General features: G+C 41.3%; 1 protein-coding gene across 4 annotated transcripts in view; it reads left to right on the top strand.

Annotated features, from left to right (window-relative positions):
• HOOK3 (hook microtubule tethering protein 3) overlaps positions 1-16820 on the top strand; it is a 138157-nt gene that overhangs the window by 7759 nt on the left and 113578 nt on the right. For 3 of the 4 annotated variants that reach the window (XM_054031785.1, XM_054031784.1, XM_054031786.1), the window contains exon 2: positions 10814-10899. In XM_054031785.1, the coding sequence (XP_053887760.1) occupies positions 10814-10899 (86 nt within the window). Of the gene's footprint in view, positions 1-10813; positions 10900-15011; positions 15199-16820 lie in introns of those variants that run through there. The other variant, XM_054031787.1, reaches the window with a different exon arrangement.

The following is a 16820-nucleotide window of genomic DNA, read 5'->3' as shown; positions in this document are numbered from 1 at the left end:
TTTTCACTAACCTTTTATTCACTGTGCAGAAGAGCCAGGGTTTAGTAAATGAAAATAACAAAAAACCAAACCCATCTTAACATTTTTTTCTCTGCTGCTTATCATTGTGACAGTATCTTGTCAGTCAGTGCGAAACTTAAAGTGAGCCTGTATGCACACTGAGGTGCATATGTGTATCAATTTTATTGCATCCAAGCTGCATAAGATGGAAGAGTATTTCATTTGTCAGTTGGTTCCTTTCCTTTGATTTCATATGAATCAGTCTGGAGAAGTCACTTTCACAAATCCCAAAGAGAGAGCACAATTTCAACACCTACTTTCTCAGATTTGGGAAATGGGACTCAGTAAGCAGTTTCCAAAACTGAGTGTCCCTTCTATTCTTCTCTGCAAAAAGAAAGGTTTTGCAGTTCGTACGGTTGTAGTTGCAGTTCAGAAGGCTGGTCATTGACAACAGCTGCAAGTGGATCATTAAAAAGCATCAGATGAGGTTGAAAACTTTCAAAATGCTTAAAATGTTCATTACAATTGAGCAACAGCATTTCACTGTTAGTATTGTTCCTGCTAAACTCTGATTCGCACTCTTGCAGTTCTGATGTATGTGCATCACATGTTGTAAAGTGGGCAAATTCAAATGTAACGGGTGAGTGTTAATAAGTGCGAGCTTGCTTCAGAACCCATCCATGTGAGCAACGAGGTCTGATGCAATCTAATGGGTGTCTTGCAGTTGCAGATTCAAACAATTCAGGTTATGTCTCTCAAAAATGCTGTATAGCACAGAAAAACTGAATCTTCCAGTTTTTCCTGAAACTTCGTAGTATCAGAACTCTGCCTTTCAGAAAGGTGACACTCTTGTGTTTTTTGTTGGAAAGAATCTCACTAGGCATTTTCCATGACTTATCCATCACACTTCTCTGTATAGCTCCAAATTGTCCTACTATGCATCCACTTCATCAAGAAAAGCTACTAATTAGTGATGGCTGAGTGATCTGTTTGCACCTCGTATCATGTTTGTAACTTTCATGACCACATTTATGATGTGATTAAAATACAGCGATTTTCCACACAGCGACTCTTGATGAATAGTGCAGGGCAGAGTTGGGCAGTGCTTCAATAAACCTGGAAACCCAGCCCTTGAGCCATGCATAGCAGGTGCTCCATCTGTTACAACAACTTTTTACAATCTCCAAAACCTGCAACAGCTTCCTGAAGCACACCAAAAATATCTGGACCCTTTGTTATTTTGTGTAATGAGGCTAATTTCATGAGTTCTTCATGACATGCATGTTAAAATTACTATTAGTTGTCCATATGTATATCATAGCTAACTTACATTTGACACAGCTGAACTGTCGTCTAATGCCAAAGAAGAAACAATCAGGCATGATTTTCTTTAACTTTCCTTCTACGTGTTCATGGGTACGTGAAACTCTTCACGAAACTGTACATAGCGATACTGTTTTGAATTTTTTTTGCCATTTTGTCATCACCAAACGCCTTTCCCATTTCCACTGCACATTCTTTCACTCTTTCACTCTCATGCAGTGGCTTTCTAGCCCATGCCATCTCAAGAGTGGCAAGATATGATGCAGTAACACCCAAAGTTTGTACTGGGGTAACTCTAGCAAAACAACTCTGCTGCTTTAAAACTTTGCCTTTTAGATAAGCCACAGTGGCTTATCCCTGTATGTATTTCATTATTTGCTTTGTGATTGGTGCTGTGGTGATTTTTCAAGTGATATTCATTTGTCATTGTCATGACTTGCAAACATATGGGGCATTGGGGCTTACCTCCATTTTAAGTACAAAGATATTCACGCTCCCACTGTGCATGGGCGACTTAGTGTTCTCTATCTTTCTTTTACTCATGATAAACTGTAAAGGCAGAAGAATCAGCCACTGGTTTCTCAGTGAGCCATTTCCTATCTCACTCATAGCACAGCAGACAGAGTCCTGATGTTTCAGGGCATTGAATTTCCTTGTGTTCAGCATACATGTACCAGAACACTGGAGGATACCTAATGTGACATCAATTTTTTTAAAAAGGCTCCAGAGACAATCCTGGAAGTTGCAGGCTAATAAGCCTAACTTCGGTACCAGGCAAATTGGTTTAAATTATAGTAAAGAACAGAATGATCAGACACCTAGATGATCACGATTTATTAGGGGAGAGTTAACAGCAGTTTTGTAAAGGGAAATTATGCCCCCCATAGCCATTTTTTGAGGGGTTTAACAAACATGTGAACAAGGGTGATCTAGTGGATATAGTGTACTTGGACTTTCAGAAAGCCTTTGACAAGGTCCGTGGGGAGAAGTGAATAGCAGGGTCCCCTGGGGATCTCTACTGAGACCAGTGCTGTTCAGAATTTTCATACATGATCTGGAAAAGGGGATAAACAGTGAGGATATAAAACTATTCAAGATATTTAAGTCCAAAGTAAACTGCCAAGAGTTACAAATGGATCTCACAAAACTGAGTGACTGGGCAACAAAATGGCAGATGAAATTCAATGTTGATTAATGCAAAGTAATGCACATTAGAAAACATAATTCCAATTATACGGACAAAATGATGGGATCTAAATTAGCTGTTATAACTCAAGAACGAGTTATTGTGAATGGTTCTCTGAAAACATCCATTCAACATGCAGCAGCAGGTAAAAAAGCTAACAATGTTAGGAACCATTAGGAAAGAGAGAGGTAGTAAATATAGTAATATACAGTAAATATAATAATGCCACTATATAAATCCATGGTACACCCACACCTTGAATACTGTGTGCAGCTCTGAGGAGAGATTTAAAAGACTGGGACTGTTCATCTTGGAGAAGAGATGACTAAGGGGGGGGATATGTTGCGGGTCTATAAAATCATGAATGGATGGAGAAAGTGAATAAAGGTTGTTTACTCCTTCCCGTAACACAAAAACCAGGGGCCACTCAATGAAATTAATAGGCAGCATGTTTAAAACAAACCAAAGGAAATACTTCTTCACACAGTGTACAGGTCACCTGTGGAACTTGTTGCCAGGGGATGTTGTGAAATCCAAAAGTATAACTTGGTTCAAAAAACAATTAGATAAGTTTATGGAGGATAGGTCCATCCATGGCTATTAGCCAACATGGGCCACGATTGGGTCTCCCTAGCCTATGACTGCCAACATCTGGGAGCAGACGATGGGATGGATCTCTTAATGATTGTCATTTTTGTTCATTCTCCCTGAAGCATCTGGCACTGGCTACTGTTGGAAGACAGGCTACATGGACCATCGGTCTGACCCAGTATAGCCATTCTTATGTTCTCATTTAAAAAAACAAAATACAAAAAATTGCCTTCATTTCATCATGGACTTGAGAAAGTTAAATGGTTACATTAGAGTTCAGATTTTACATGCTGATTTTACCTATTATCCCTGTCCTTCTGTTATTCCTACCTATATCCCTGTAAGACTGGTTTGGGGCTCTCAACGTAGAAGATACATATTTTCATGTAGCTTTCAAACTGGCCTGAAAGTAATTATGCTTTTGTATAGAAACAGTTGTGACCAATATAGCATTCTTGGATCTGGCTTCTATAGAGTGGTGTTCATTAAATATCTGGTTAGATCAGGGGTTCTCAAACTTCATTGCACCACCTGACAACAAAAATTACTACACGACCCCAGGAGCAGGGACAGAAGCCTGAGCCTGCCTGAGACCCCCCCCACCCCGGGTGGAGGGGGGCAAAGCCGAAGTTCAAGGGCATCAGCCCTGGGGGTGGGGGTGTGTGTGCTGTAACCTGAGCCCCACTGCCCAGGGCTGAAGTCCTCGGGCTTCAGTCCCGGGCGGTGGGCCTTTGGCTTCCGCCCTGGGTCCCAGCAAGTCTAAGCCAGCCCTGGCGACCCCATTTGGGGTCCCGACCCACAGTTTGAGAACCGCTGGGTTAGATAATAGCGTACTTCAGGCATCAGTGTATACATGTGTGTCTATACCAGGAAAATTTGCTTGACCTTCATGGTGACTGGAAGATGTGGAAAAGTAGATTCCATATATCAGATGGACTTTTCAGTCTTTTGTCTGTTCTCCATGGCTGCATGTGCAAGACAAGACAACAAAGTTCTACTTTAACAAGCAGGAAGGTGCTTGTCTTTGTGACTAGTATCTGGCTCATCGAATTTACATGATGTACCTCCAGCTGGTTGGCAAAGAAAATGTGTTGTCAGATAAGAAAAATCATAGAAGCGAAGACCAGAGGAAGTGGTCTCTGAAACAGATGATGGTAGAGCTGTTGTTCAGGAGGTGGAGTTATCATTTCCTAGATCTTTGTGTCACGACTAGCAATAGAAACAGTCCACAGTTTTATTTCAGGACAGGAGTGGACAGAAACTCAATAAGATGTGGTCCTGTTGGATTGGAGCAGAGACTATGCTTTCCCACTGATTCCATTGCTTCTGCTGATCAGGAAAATAGAACAAGTCTAGGGTCAAGGATCATCCTGATCACTCCAGCTTGGATCAGGCAGTACTGTTACATGGATATCCCAAGAACACATTTACTTCTGCATCCAAACCCAGAGACCCTTTACTTCATTGTTTGAGTCATGGAACTTGGACTACTTCTGGTGAAGCATGAAGCAGCATCTTGCTGCAATTCAAGAAGCTGTTCACCCTGCAATGTAACTTCCCGAAATGGAAATGGACAAGGGTTTCAGTATAGGCATCTAATAACCTGACCCTATACCCTTGCACCCATGTCATCCATTTTGGAGTATTTAGTATACTTAAGTTTCTCATCCTGTCCTTGTCATTGATCAAAATACACCTGTCTGCTATTTTTGAATACTAGCTTCTAGTTGAAACTGAAAAGCCTTCTTAGTGTCATGGGCTTCTTTGAAGGATTGGTGGTTGTCCTTATACTGGGCAGACAACTTCACTGATGTGACATCTCAAATTCACCTTCTGAACCTTTGGAAGGGTGCTCTTTATTTCACCTATCACTAAAGGCAGCATTTTCATCACAGTTACATCTGCAAGAGAGGAATGAGTGCATTGCAGCCTTTAATGATTGATCCTTCCATTACTGCATTCCCTAACGACAGAGCTGTCAGGCAAGCTCATCCATTTTTTTTTTCTTTAATGCTTGAATTCTACCTGAACAGAGGCATTAGTCTTCTAGGGTTTTTTTAACCAAACCCTACGTTCCGTGTCCTAGAAGTTAAGTGCATCAAGTTTTGTCCTGTGTAGAGAAGACAAAGGTATTTTGGAAATTGCCTAGATTTTTTTGTAGCCTTAGTGGATCAGTATACGGGGAATACTGAGTGACTGTCTAGATTATGCACTGGCATGTATGCTTTATCTGTCATGTAAGCCCTTGAGATCTTGGGGCCCACATTGCAGGGTTACTCAATTTTCCAGTGGGTTCTCTGTTGTGATGGAAACATTGCAATCTACAGGGCTGCCTAGCTGGGGTTCTATTCAAAGGTTTACTGAACACTGCTCTCTTGGTTTATCATCTAGATCTGATATTTGCTTTGGAGAACTGTTCTATAATCCTTGTTTAATTAAAATGTCTCAGCTCACCTTTGTTGGGGTTGTCCTGTTAACTGGACTTCCATAACTGAGAGTATACAGAAGCAGGCTGCCTTGTAGAAGGAGAGAGAGAGATTACCTAGTAGTAACTAGTTCTTCAGGAATGTTTACTCTGTATTTTCACATAGCCTGATCATCTCTTCTTGCCCAGAGTTGTCACTTTAAGGATCTTAAGGTTCAGCAGAAGAAACTCAGGTGGTTCACTGAAAACCTCTGATCTGAACATTTGGTGCCATGAGAAGGCACTTACATGGTCCTAATAGGCACTCCTTTTCTAGAAAGATCCTGAAGCTCGCTGGCACTTGGAGAAGGGGGTTGATGTGTGACTGCATGTGAATATGCACAGGCAACACTCCAGAAGAATTAATTGAAACTTTATGAAAAATAATAAATAGAGAATGGTCAAAAAACAAAAAGGAGTAGGCAAAGGCAAATAATGTAATAGGGAAAAGTTTAGAATTGGAATATTAGAACAGGCATTGGACATTTATAAGCTAATTATTAAAAAGGAGAAAAGTTGAACTAATAAGATGCATGCCTTGATCACTCTGCTTGCATGTTGTTTTGGTTTTCTGTCTCTTTAAGGGCCTTGTCTGCACTAGAGAAATTTACTATTCTAAGAAACATTTGTGATCTCCCAGCACACTTGTCAAGCATCTTACATACACTTTCTCCATACAGTTAAATGTATTCCAAATATCATTTGGATTGGACTTGTGTTCTTCAGGTCTACATATTGGTTCAAGCTGCAGCAATTTAGTGGCAGTATGGAGCCAGTGTAGTAGTAAACTAATTCATATTGTCCTTCCACCCAAGTCCCACCGTGCTCCAGTCAGTACTGAGATTGTTTGTCTGGTCTACTTTGTGCACCCTACTGCACAGGAGTCTGCTTGACTAGAAGCCATCGACCTGTATAATAGCATGACACAAACCATCGAGTTCAGTGCAGACAGCTTGCATTGCAAACAACTTCTTTCACAATTGCAAGCTTCTTTGATTGTGAACATTGCAAGTATTACCAGGATGTCTTAAAGGAGAACCTTTATTGACTGTGTTACTGCCTGGCTCAGATATTTGGGCCCAAATCATCTTATGGGATGAGTAAATCCAGAAGCAGCTGGCCAGTGGTGTTAAATGCTCTTACATACATAGAACCAGTCATCTGCATGCTTGGTATAACCTGGGCTTATAAGCCATGCTGGGATAAAATCAAAAACCTAAAGTACAGCCTGAAGTTAATGATGACATCAGAAGACTCAAGTCCTGGCATAGAATTTTTCATTTATACAACGGTCTGGCGAGGAGCCTGAAGACTCACTCCTCTGCTCAGCCTGAGATGCTCCCAAACATAATGAAAAAATACTTTGTAGCATGATTATTCAGGGGAGACGAGAACACCATTTCCAAATAGGAGGAATGAGGGTGAGGGAGCCTGACCAGGAGTTGCCCAGATCACAAGATCCATTTGTAGGATGGAGGCCCAGATCCTGAGATGAGGGAGCTGGTTCCGCATGAGGAAGTGGAATCTGGAGATGAGCAAAGCTTTATCAGGTATGCAGCTTACTATTGTATAAAGTACTGATGGGGACTGATTTTTTTTTTCAGATTCTGGGGCTGAGAGAAATTTTTCTGGCTTCTTATGAATGCATCCTTAATATTTGTGAATGGGCAGATATAGTTTTATGTGAAGATGGAAGTGTCCACCTCACCTTCTCCCTGCTCTGCCAGTCCCCACTCCCTCAACCACTCCCCCCTTCATCCTCTCTGCCATAGTACAAGTAACAGCCCCACAGCAGCCCACTCAAAATAGTTATTCCCCCATAACTGGTCTTTCTTGGAGCCACCCTTCCATTCCTCTCACTTGTGGTACCCTTTGCAGCTTCATGACCTGCAAATTATGGTAAGAGAGGAAGTGCTTGACTTGGCACTTACGGCAGCTGGCTGTGCTACACCATCTAGCCACATACAAAAATGGGGATTTTTTTTAAATGTCACATGAAACACCAATGGAAAAATAAAAACAGCTGGACCTGTAAGTTGCTGTAATAAGTTAATTAGCGGACGCTTGCCAAAGCATTTACCTTACATTGTATTGACTGGCCCATATGGCATCCAGCCATTTCTATACAGCATGCACAACTTGGCAATCTGCAATCACATTAGCGTTTGTCTTTCTAATGAACTGTTTGTATGGCAACTTCTCCAAAGTTAATATAAAGATTTTTTATTTTATTTTTTTAATGCATATCTCCAAGGTAGCTAACCAAACCTCACCAGTCATGGAGCTTCTCATTGGATATCACCTGCAAAAAACCAAAACCCCTCATTTTCCAAGATCCTACTTTTCCGTAATAAGTAACTTTTTTATACCATTTTGGAATTATGCACTACATATCTCCCTTCCCCTGATCTAATATAGTACCACACCTCTCCATAGTTTTAAGTGTTGTGTGAGAATTGGGAACATATGTCCTTAACATTCTGTGTTGAATGGCTCTGGATTAGTTATTGGAATTTAAAAAAGAGAAGAGAAAGTTTCTTTTGTCTCATTTGTTGACATTTCATGGGACATGTGAGGGATTGCGGTGGGTGTTAATTCGATCATATCTTGTTTTCTCTGTCAGGGCTTGCTGTCCAGCTGTGCATATTGTCCAGACTCCATGTTGGTGGCACAGTTGAAAAGTTGAAAGGACCAATTCATCAAAGCGCAAAGGAATGTGAACAGAGAATTAGTATGAATTTACCACTTTGAGGAGTGAAAGACGTGGCAGCCCTGAACACACCGGGAAGGCAGGAACAGTTCCAGCAGGAGGACAGAACTCATGCAAAAATATAGACAGCAGAATGCACAGTGAGGCAGAGTTTCAGCAGCCATTATCGAATGACACACAAGAAACTGCCTGCTGCTCTGTCCCCACAACTAGAGTCTGCTCCTGCACTGCCATGTGCTGCCCGATACCACGCCCTCCCGAAAGCAGAGAATACAACTTTTTGGATTGGGACCTACCTCTTTGGCTCTCTCCCAGCCATTCTCCAGACATTCAACCCCTATTTTTGACACAGGGAAAGAAGATTGTTTCTGCAGCTGGTCTCCCTTATTAAAACACAGTTTTGTTTTTGGAAAAAAGGCATTGTTTTTTAATGTTGTTGATACTTAATATAAGGTGCTACTGTCTCCATTATAACAAATCAATAAAAAATATATATAGCATAAATGTGCTAGGTTAACAACAGTGTTGTGCTATCTAGTCCTTCATTCTTCACTGTATAAAAAAAGGTATTTTCAAGTAGTCATAAAAAGAAACAAAGCATTAGTCCTTGGTGCCCTCTGTTTCAGATCTGTAGCGCATGCTCACCAGAAGTAGTAGTGTCATCCTTCAGCTGCATCTACATGATTTTCTAGCTGTGAAAAAGTAGAGGGCAGGCTGTCTGAGCCACTCTAGTCTTTACTGACCACCTCTCCTTTGTTTTCGCTTATGCTATGTAAAATGCAACAAGCAGATATGATCATGGTAATATTAGTCATGGAACAGTCAACAGACAATCTACGTCTTGCTTTCAGTATCCCAGAAGCACACTTCACCACCATCCTGCATTGGCTCAGTGTGTAGTGGAATCTTCTACCTTTGTTTATGTAGTTGGGGAAGTTTTAATGAGCCACGGCAGTACTGGGTAGACAGGATCACCTGGGAGCACAGTGCGGATGGAAACACCCATAATGTCAATATTGTTCAGTGGAAATAGTTTTCACTTTTTCTGTTTTTTGAGAAGTCCAGAGTTTGGTGGTGGGCGTGTGTGGTTTGTTTCAAGTCCTGGCTTCACGCAGTTTTCCAGGCTACTGTATGGCCATGCCCAGGGCTTCCCAGGGAGATACACTATGGACTGTATTGTCATGGAAACAGTTTCCTTCCTGTTATGTATTTCTTGGCTGCTTGTGCTCAGACACGGAATGGGCATGCGGATTCCATTAATGGCTCTGTCAGTTTGGGGAGCCCAGCCACTTAAATTATTTGGTCTCTGGCATGTTAGCAGTCTTGATTACTTGTCCCTGTAACACACACAGTATTTGTTACAGTGCAAACCCCCAGCACAACAGCATTCACAATGGACTTCCCAACTGGGTTTCCATCTGGACAGTAGAAAACTAGGTTAGTCAACTTCTGCAGTGTTATGCTGCTCACTTTTCCATAGTGAAGGAGATCTCTCGTCGTCTGGTACTGCTGTGTCAGGGGCAAGCTCAGCACATAGTTCCAGGGAAGTCTCCTTTGATCCTGAAGTTCTTGCAATCTCTTACACAAATATTCAAATGTATATTATTATACTGCACATTCAAAAATGAAACCCTACCCCAGTATGTGTCTCTAGGCACAGCATGTTGACCAAAATGACTGTCACCCATCCACCCTACCTCAGGGGTATATTTCTGTCATGGACTGGAAACCACCATTCACCCCCACATATGGCACTATGGAATCAGCCACATTCCATCCTTCAGTTCTAAGTCAGATACCAACATCTTGCATCTTAACCTCTATATTTATACCAGAGACTTTTCTCTGTCTAGTTTTTTTGCCACATCTATTGTAGTAATTGAACGCCTTACAACTAATAGCAAACTAACACTGGCCAGTACAAACCAGCTAGTACTAGCATGATTTCGCTCTCATCGCACACTAGGGAGGAGTTAATTGTTCAGAGCGCACGCATGTGTGTGTATATAATTATATAACCATGGGACGGTGGACGGTCTAGGTGATCAGCATTTTTAATAATCAGGGGTCTTACGTATGTGCCTAAATAGGGATTTAGGATGGTGCTTGAGTGACTTAAAAGCACAAGTTCCACTAACATTCAGTGGGATTTGTGTTCCTGAGTTATTAGATGCTTTTGAATATCCCTCCCTTAGGAATGTAACTCTGGTAACTCATGTTTTGAATATCCTGGTCAGAGCTTGTAATAGAATTTTGGTTGCAACCATATCTGTGAAGCTGTGTCCATGGCTCTACAATAAGACAAACCTCAGTGTTGTGGTTTCACTAAATGAAATCTAGCACTTGCAGTATTTCTCCCCTGATAGAATTAAACTTGTGCGCCTTTGTGTTTTGTTTTGTTTTGTTTTTCTCTCTGCCATTTGCTGCTGTTTGGTAGTAACAATACCATTGTGTTACTTTTGAAAATTCTTTGATGTGTTAGTAAGAGATAGTTAAGGCAGGCTAATAAGAAAATGTTTTTTTTTTTCTTCCCCTTCAGATCCAGACATTTAATGTTGAAGCACCATGCCAGACTGTGGAAGATTTAACGAATGGGGTTGTGATGGCCCAGGTGCTTCAAAAGATGTAAGAACAAATTGTTCAATGGTTTGTGAATTTTTTGCATGCAGAATAGATCATTTGTAAATGTGCCCAATTATCTAAATGTAAGTATGTTTCCATCTTAAAAGTTGACCAGTATCCAGTAAGGACTCAGCCTGCTAAACTTAGTTGGTGTTTTCACCTAAAGCATAACTAACAGTTATTTGAAAATGGAGAAAAACATGTGAAAAGTACAGCTCATTTAAGGCAAAAGAAGTACCTGGTCAAAGAGTTCGTGTACGAAGTTTCAACTTTATTGAGAAATAAGATGGTTAAACTTAAGAACAATACTTTTTACACCTCTATTAAAAATTTTGGTTTCAATTTGAGTAATAATGCAAAATAGCTTATTAGTTGAGGACAATTTATGAAAAGTACTAAATACATACTATGTCATAAATTACAATATGTTGTACTGATAAATCTTGAGGCTGCTATAACTGTCAAAAAGTTTTAATAACTCACCATATTGCCATCCTTTTTAGTAGTGTCAGTGGGGAGTTCCATATTGAACAGACATGGGTAACTTCTTATTATTTCTTCTGCTGGAGTTAATCCCTTCAGGTAATGGTTGAGTCAAACTGGCAAGGCAGTGTAAGGAAACTTGATGCTCATGTAATACAAGGTTTGCGTTAAACAGAGAGGGTCTATTTCTAATACTGCCAATCTAGCACCATTCAAAGACGTTCAATTCCTAAAAGATTAAGTGGGGGGAAAAAACTTCTCTGTACTTGGGGTTGTCATGATTTTTTGTAATAGGCCTTTGATGGAGCCAGTTATGGATTAAGATACTGTATACACTGATTCAGAATGTATCACTGTAGTTTGTTGGTAAATGAGGTTTATTTTCAATGCTTATTTTCAAGTGTATCATACTTACCTATCGTTTATAGAGCGATTTCTGCTTCTGTTTTGAGACTAGGAATAAGCATCTGATATGTCAGGTGCTTGTCCCCCACTTTACAGCAGCCAAAGAGGGCCTTCCTCTCTGGCTTTTCCTTCCAGGGAGCCTGATACCCCCTGAGGTACATTTGGGGTGAAAAAATCTGGCCCGAAGATCAACCCTGGCGTGCAATGGGGCGAGCTGGTTGGCAACTTAGTCCCTGGGCCAGCAGGTCAACCCTATTCTCCCAAAAATGGGGGAGATGGCTGCTGAGTCTGGCCCTACCCACCCCCTCTGGCCTTGGGATCTAGTAAATATGGACAATAGGCATGATTCAATATGACAATTCCTACATTCTTATAAAGAGTCAAGGGACCAATTTTATTCCTTAATATGGAGGAGGCACAGAACACGACCAAAATAATTGCTTGACAAAAACAAATAAATCTAAAAGTAGTTTTCTGCACAAATCCTCCAAAAGGAAGATTAGGAAATCAAAAAGAATAAAAATAGGTATTAGTTTTTCATCAGCAGTCCCTTGTTCCAGAGAGGGAAGGAGTAGCAGTCTGCCTGCAGTACACAGGAGAAAATGGAAGGAAACTCAGAATTTGCCTAATATTTTGAGGCAATGCTTAAAACGGTTTGTAAGAGGACTTAATATGTGGGAAGATAAATTAGGAACTGAAGAGGATAATCCTGATTTAAAAATGCAGAAAATATTCCCCTCCTCCCTGGAACTTTTAAGAAGGTCCTATGCTGTATAGTTTCATTCTGCTCTGGAGGAAATTGTATAATATAATTTAGGAAATGCAAATAAGCCCAACAGAAAAGTAATGCAAAAAAGCAGATTTCATGGAGATTTTCCAGACATGGCTGTTTTACTGAAGTAACAAATAAACCCGCAAAGGGCAACATCTTTGGCGCATATCCCACAGATAAGTTGAAGTCTTCCTACACAGAGGCATCAGTTATGAAATCTACGCTACCCTGTTCATGCTTTGTCAGAAAGGAATCCTGGTATGTTCAAACAATACGTCAACAGTCCTAGCTGCTCCTAAGTGTGATTAAAAACTTTCTAATATTCAAATGTTGTTGCTTAGGGGACATTAAAGAGGATACAAAAAAGAAAACATGTATAATATGCCCAATTTTAAACTAGCATCATCATTACTGTTCTGTGTATCGTGAAAGATGAATAAGTCAGTGTTTTAGGCCTAAAAAATGGGAAAACCCCAACATAAATCAGGTACTGTAACAAAATTAATCTAAAAAGGGACTCATCATCTGAAGCAGGACAGAACATGACAGAATATACTGAGGGAAGGTGAGCACTTGGGATAAGAGATTTTGTTAGTAAATGTTGTAAAAAGTTGAGATTTTAGCTTAACTGTTCTTGAATCATGTTTCAGAACATTCATGAAAATGAGACCATATTGTTACATTATATACTTTGAATATTTGTTAATCATAAAGTTATGCACATGAAAGATCATAGCGGTACATTGTATAGTTTGGGTAGTCATTAATCATGAAGTGATGCATCTGCTTCATACTGTGTATGTACCATAACTTCATCACTAATCAGCAGTTGATAGGATTATTTTCTGTATCCACCTGTTGGCCAACACATTTGGCTGATTGGTGTGTACAGTTCAAAATAAGGGTCTCTAGGAATTATGTCATAGAATCATAGAATATCAGGGTTTGGAAGGGACCTCAGGAGGTCATCTAGTCCAACCCCCTACTCAAAGCAGGACCAATCCCCAGACAGATTTTTGCCCCAATCCCTAAATGGCCCCCTCAAGGTTCGAACTCACAACCCTGGGTTGAGCAGGCCAATGCTCAAACCACTGAGCTATCCTTCACCCCTTGTCTTGTATATACCAAAAATAAAACTCTTGAGTGACATGGGAAGGGAAAGCTCAGTAGTCTTATTGATCATATTTTTAACCTTTTGTTCGGCGTTGTATCTTGCACACTTCCAGGGGCAGTGTCCCAAGAAAATCAACCCTGACTTACTGTTTCCAGCTGCACAGGGGATATTTATTTATGGTGTGTGGTCATAATAGGTGAAATGTGTACAGTATAAAATTTGTGTTTCCATAGCAGCATTTGAAATGGAATGATACCCCATCTAACAATGGTCTGTGATGGAATGTTAGATGGGGTGGGATCTGAGTTACTACAGAGAATTCTTTCCTGGGTGCTGGCTGGTGAGTCTTGCTCACATGCTCAGGGTTTAACTGATCGCCATATTTGGGGTTGGGAAGGAATTTTCCTCCAGGGCAGATTGGCAGAGGCCCTGGAGGTTTTTCGCCTTCCTCTGCAGCGTGGGGCACGGGTCGCTTGCTGGAGGATTCTCTGCACCTTGAGGTCTTTAAACCAGTGTTTGAGGACTTCAATAACTCAGGCATAGGTTAGGGGTTTGTTACAGGAGTGGGTGGGTGAGATTCTGTGGCCTGCGTTGTGCAGGAGGTCAGACTAGATGATCATAATGGTCCTTTCTGACCTTAAAGTCTATGAGTCTATGATACTTTAGTGATTGCTTTTGTTATCACTTTCCCCCCCTCACTTCAGTGAATGCTAGCTTCAATTCACTTTCCCCATGCAACCAGTGGTTTGTAATGAAGGTCAACTAAGCAATTTGTAAGTTCAGGTGATAACCCCTGTCCAATAATTTGGGCCCATCTAAATAGACTTTGTGGCTTTCAAAGCTCCTGTTAATTGAACTTCATTGCACAGGCATGCTAGATGCCAAATTTCTAGTTACAGATATACATAGATAGGGTTCACAGTAATTTTGAATGTCTTACTGCTGAGAAACACTTTGGAACAAAAGAGTCATAATGACAGCTGATTTTGAATTTTTTCAGAGTAGTCATCAGGTATTAAATCATTTAAAAAGAAAATTACAATTGCTTCTTCTTTTGTAGTGTGGATGCCTCGATGGATTCTTTTAGATTCTCAGATATCTATGGCCGTAAACACAGTAGCCAGTGATCACGTATGTCTCAGAAAGCTTGCCCATAAGTCTTAACACATTATGAGTACCTCTAAGTACTCAGCTGGTAAGGTGATTGGGAACCATCAGGCAAAACCATTTTAGAAAATACAGAGGAAAAACATTGGCTCCCATCAGCTATTTAAAAAATATATATATACACAATTTGAAACAGCCAGTAAAGTTTTACTTTTGCTCCTTCAATTCAAACAGGTACCACAGAAAGGACTTAGTCCAGAGGCAGGCGGGACTGTTCAAGCAAAGGAGGGGGAGTCCAGGGCTGACTTCTCCAGTCCACCATTCCTTCTAGATCAGCAGCATGACTCCCACTCCTGTCCCAAGACAACCAACTAATTGGGGAAAAACTGTCGCAGGAGTAGAAATGCATGACAGGAGACAGGTGGGTGCTAGAAGTTATTCAGAAGAGTTGTTGGGTAAAGTTAAAACAAAGATTTGAGCACTCCAGCAACATCCTTGAATTCAGTGAAGAGCAAACTCATTTCAGAAGCCAATAGATCACTTACTGCGAATAGGTGCTATAGAGCCAGTACCACAGACGTGCTGTCTGGTGCTTACTCTAGTTAACTTCAGTAATCCCCCAGAAGACTTGAAGGGTTGTGAGAGTTTGATGTGAAAATCTCTCAACAAGTGCATCTTATTAGCATGGAAAGCTGAAGTCAATCAGGTGACACAGACTATTACGTCATATCAGTCCCTTTGAGAAAGGTAAACTGTATTATCCCTGCCTGAATTTCTTGAGAATTAGATCCATTTCTAGATGGCATCAAGAGTTTCATCAAGAGAAATCAAACCATTTTGTAAAAGAGCATCAAGAAAGCAGACTGTCACCAGAGAAGATTTCCACTTAGGGTGCTAGTAGACTCCTGACAGGGTGTCAGTTTTCCATGAGTAACCGAAATACAGTCAGCAAGAACACAGCTAATTGGATCAGACAGTGTTGGATAGAAATCTGAAGATGTGGACATGCTAGTTTCCTGCATAACTCTAGTGATCTGGGCCCGTCTCCGTATGTGGATAAGGCTGGCACGTCTTGTCACTGAAGCTCATGATGTTGCAAGTTCTGAACACAATAGTATCTGTTTCCCTGTCAGTTTATCAACCTCTGCTTTGATGGAAGGGACTCACCAAGTGTTCATCGGGGCAGATTACAGTAGAATTAGAGAGGCAAAATCAAGTCAATATTTTCTGTATTGGGACAGTGCTGGCTATTCCTGCCACAGTAGGCTTTTACTGGAGGCTGCTCTAGCCAAACTCCTGGTTGGCATTCCATGACCATCAGAGATTCTAGGGTACGTTTTGAATGGAGCGTTTACCAGCTGTGATGGGGCAAGGCCAGATGGCTACAGTAAAGTAGTGAGGAACAGGTATGTTAGCCCCAGGCTAAACAAATCCCTGGTACCATGGTAACCAAATGGCAGTTGCTCCAGGTTAATCAAGACACCTGGGACCAATTAAGATCCTTCTAGAAGCCAGTGGAGATAGCTAGATTGATTGGGACACCTGAAGCCAATCAAGGACTGGCTGGAACTAGTTAAAAGCCTCTCAGTTAGTCAGTGCGGGGTGGGTGTCAGGAGCTATAGGAGGGAGCTGTGCTGTTGGAGGAATGAAGCAGTACGAATCCATATCAGGTGCAAGGAAGGAGGCCCTGAGGTAATTGTGAAGAAGATATAGAGTGGGGGCTGCTGTGGGGAAGTAGCCCAGGGAATTGTACATGTCCTGTTTCCAAAGAGTCAGCTTCCATAGATGCTAATTTTAGGTCCCTGGGCTGGAGCCCGGAGTAGAGGGTGGGCCCGGGCTCCCCCCTCCCCTCCCTATTTAATCACTGATACTGGGAGACCACAGAGACTGTGCGAGGGAGGGTTGTTTCTCCTCACCTCCCTTGCTGGCTTATGATGAAAATGGCTCAGTAGACTGTGAGCCTTGCCTCTAGAGAGGAGGGCTATGTGGAGGGTCACAGTGAGCCTCTGAGGTTAGCAAAATCCGTCAGGAAACGCAGGACCC

The sequence above is a fragment of the Malaclemys terrapin genome, chromosome 6 (assembly GCF_027887155.1).
Source record: "Malaclemys terrapin pileata isolate rMalTer1 chromosome 6, rMalTer1.hap1, whole genome shotgun sequence".
Lineage (NCBI taxonomy): Eukaryota > Metazoa > Chordata > Testudines > Emydidae > Malaclemys > Malaclemys terrapin.
This window is presented reverse-complemented; position numbering and strand designations above follow the sequence as displayed.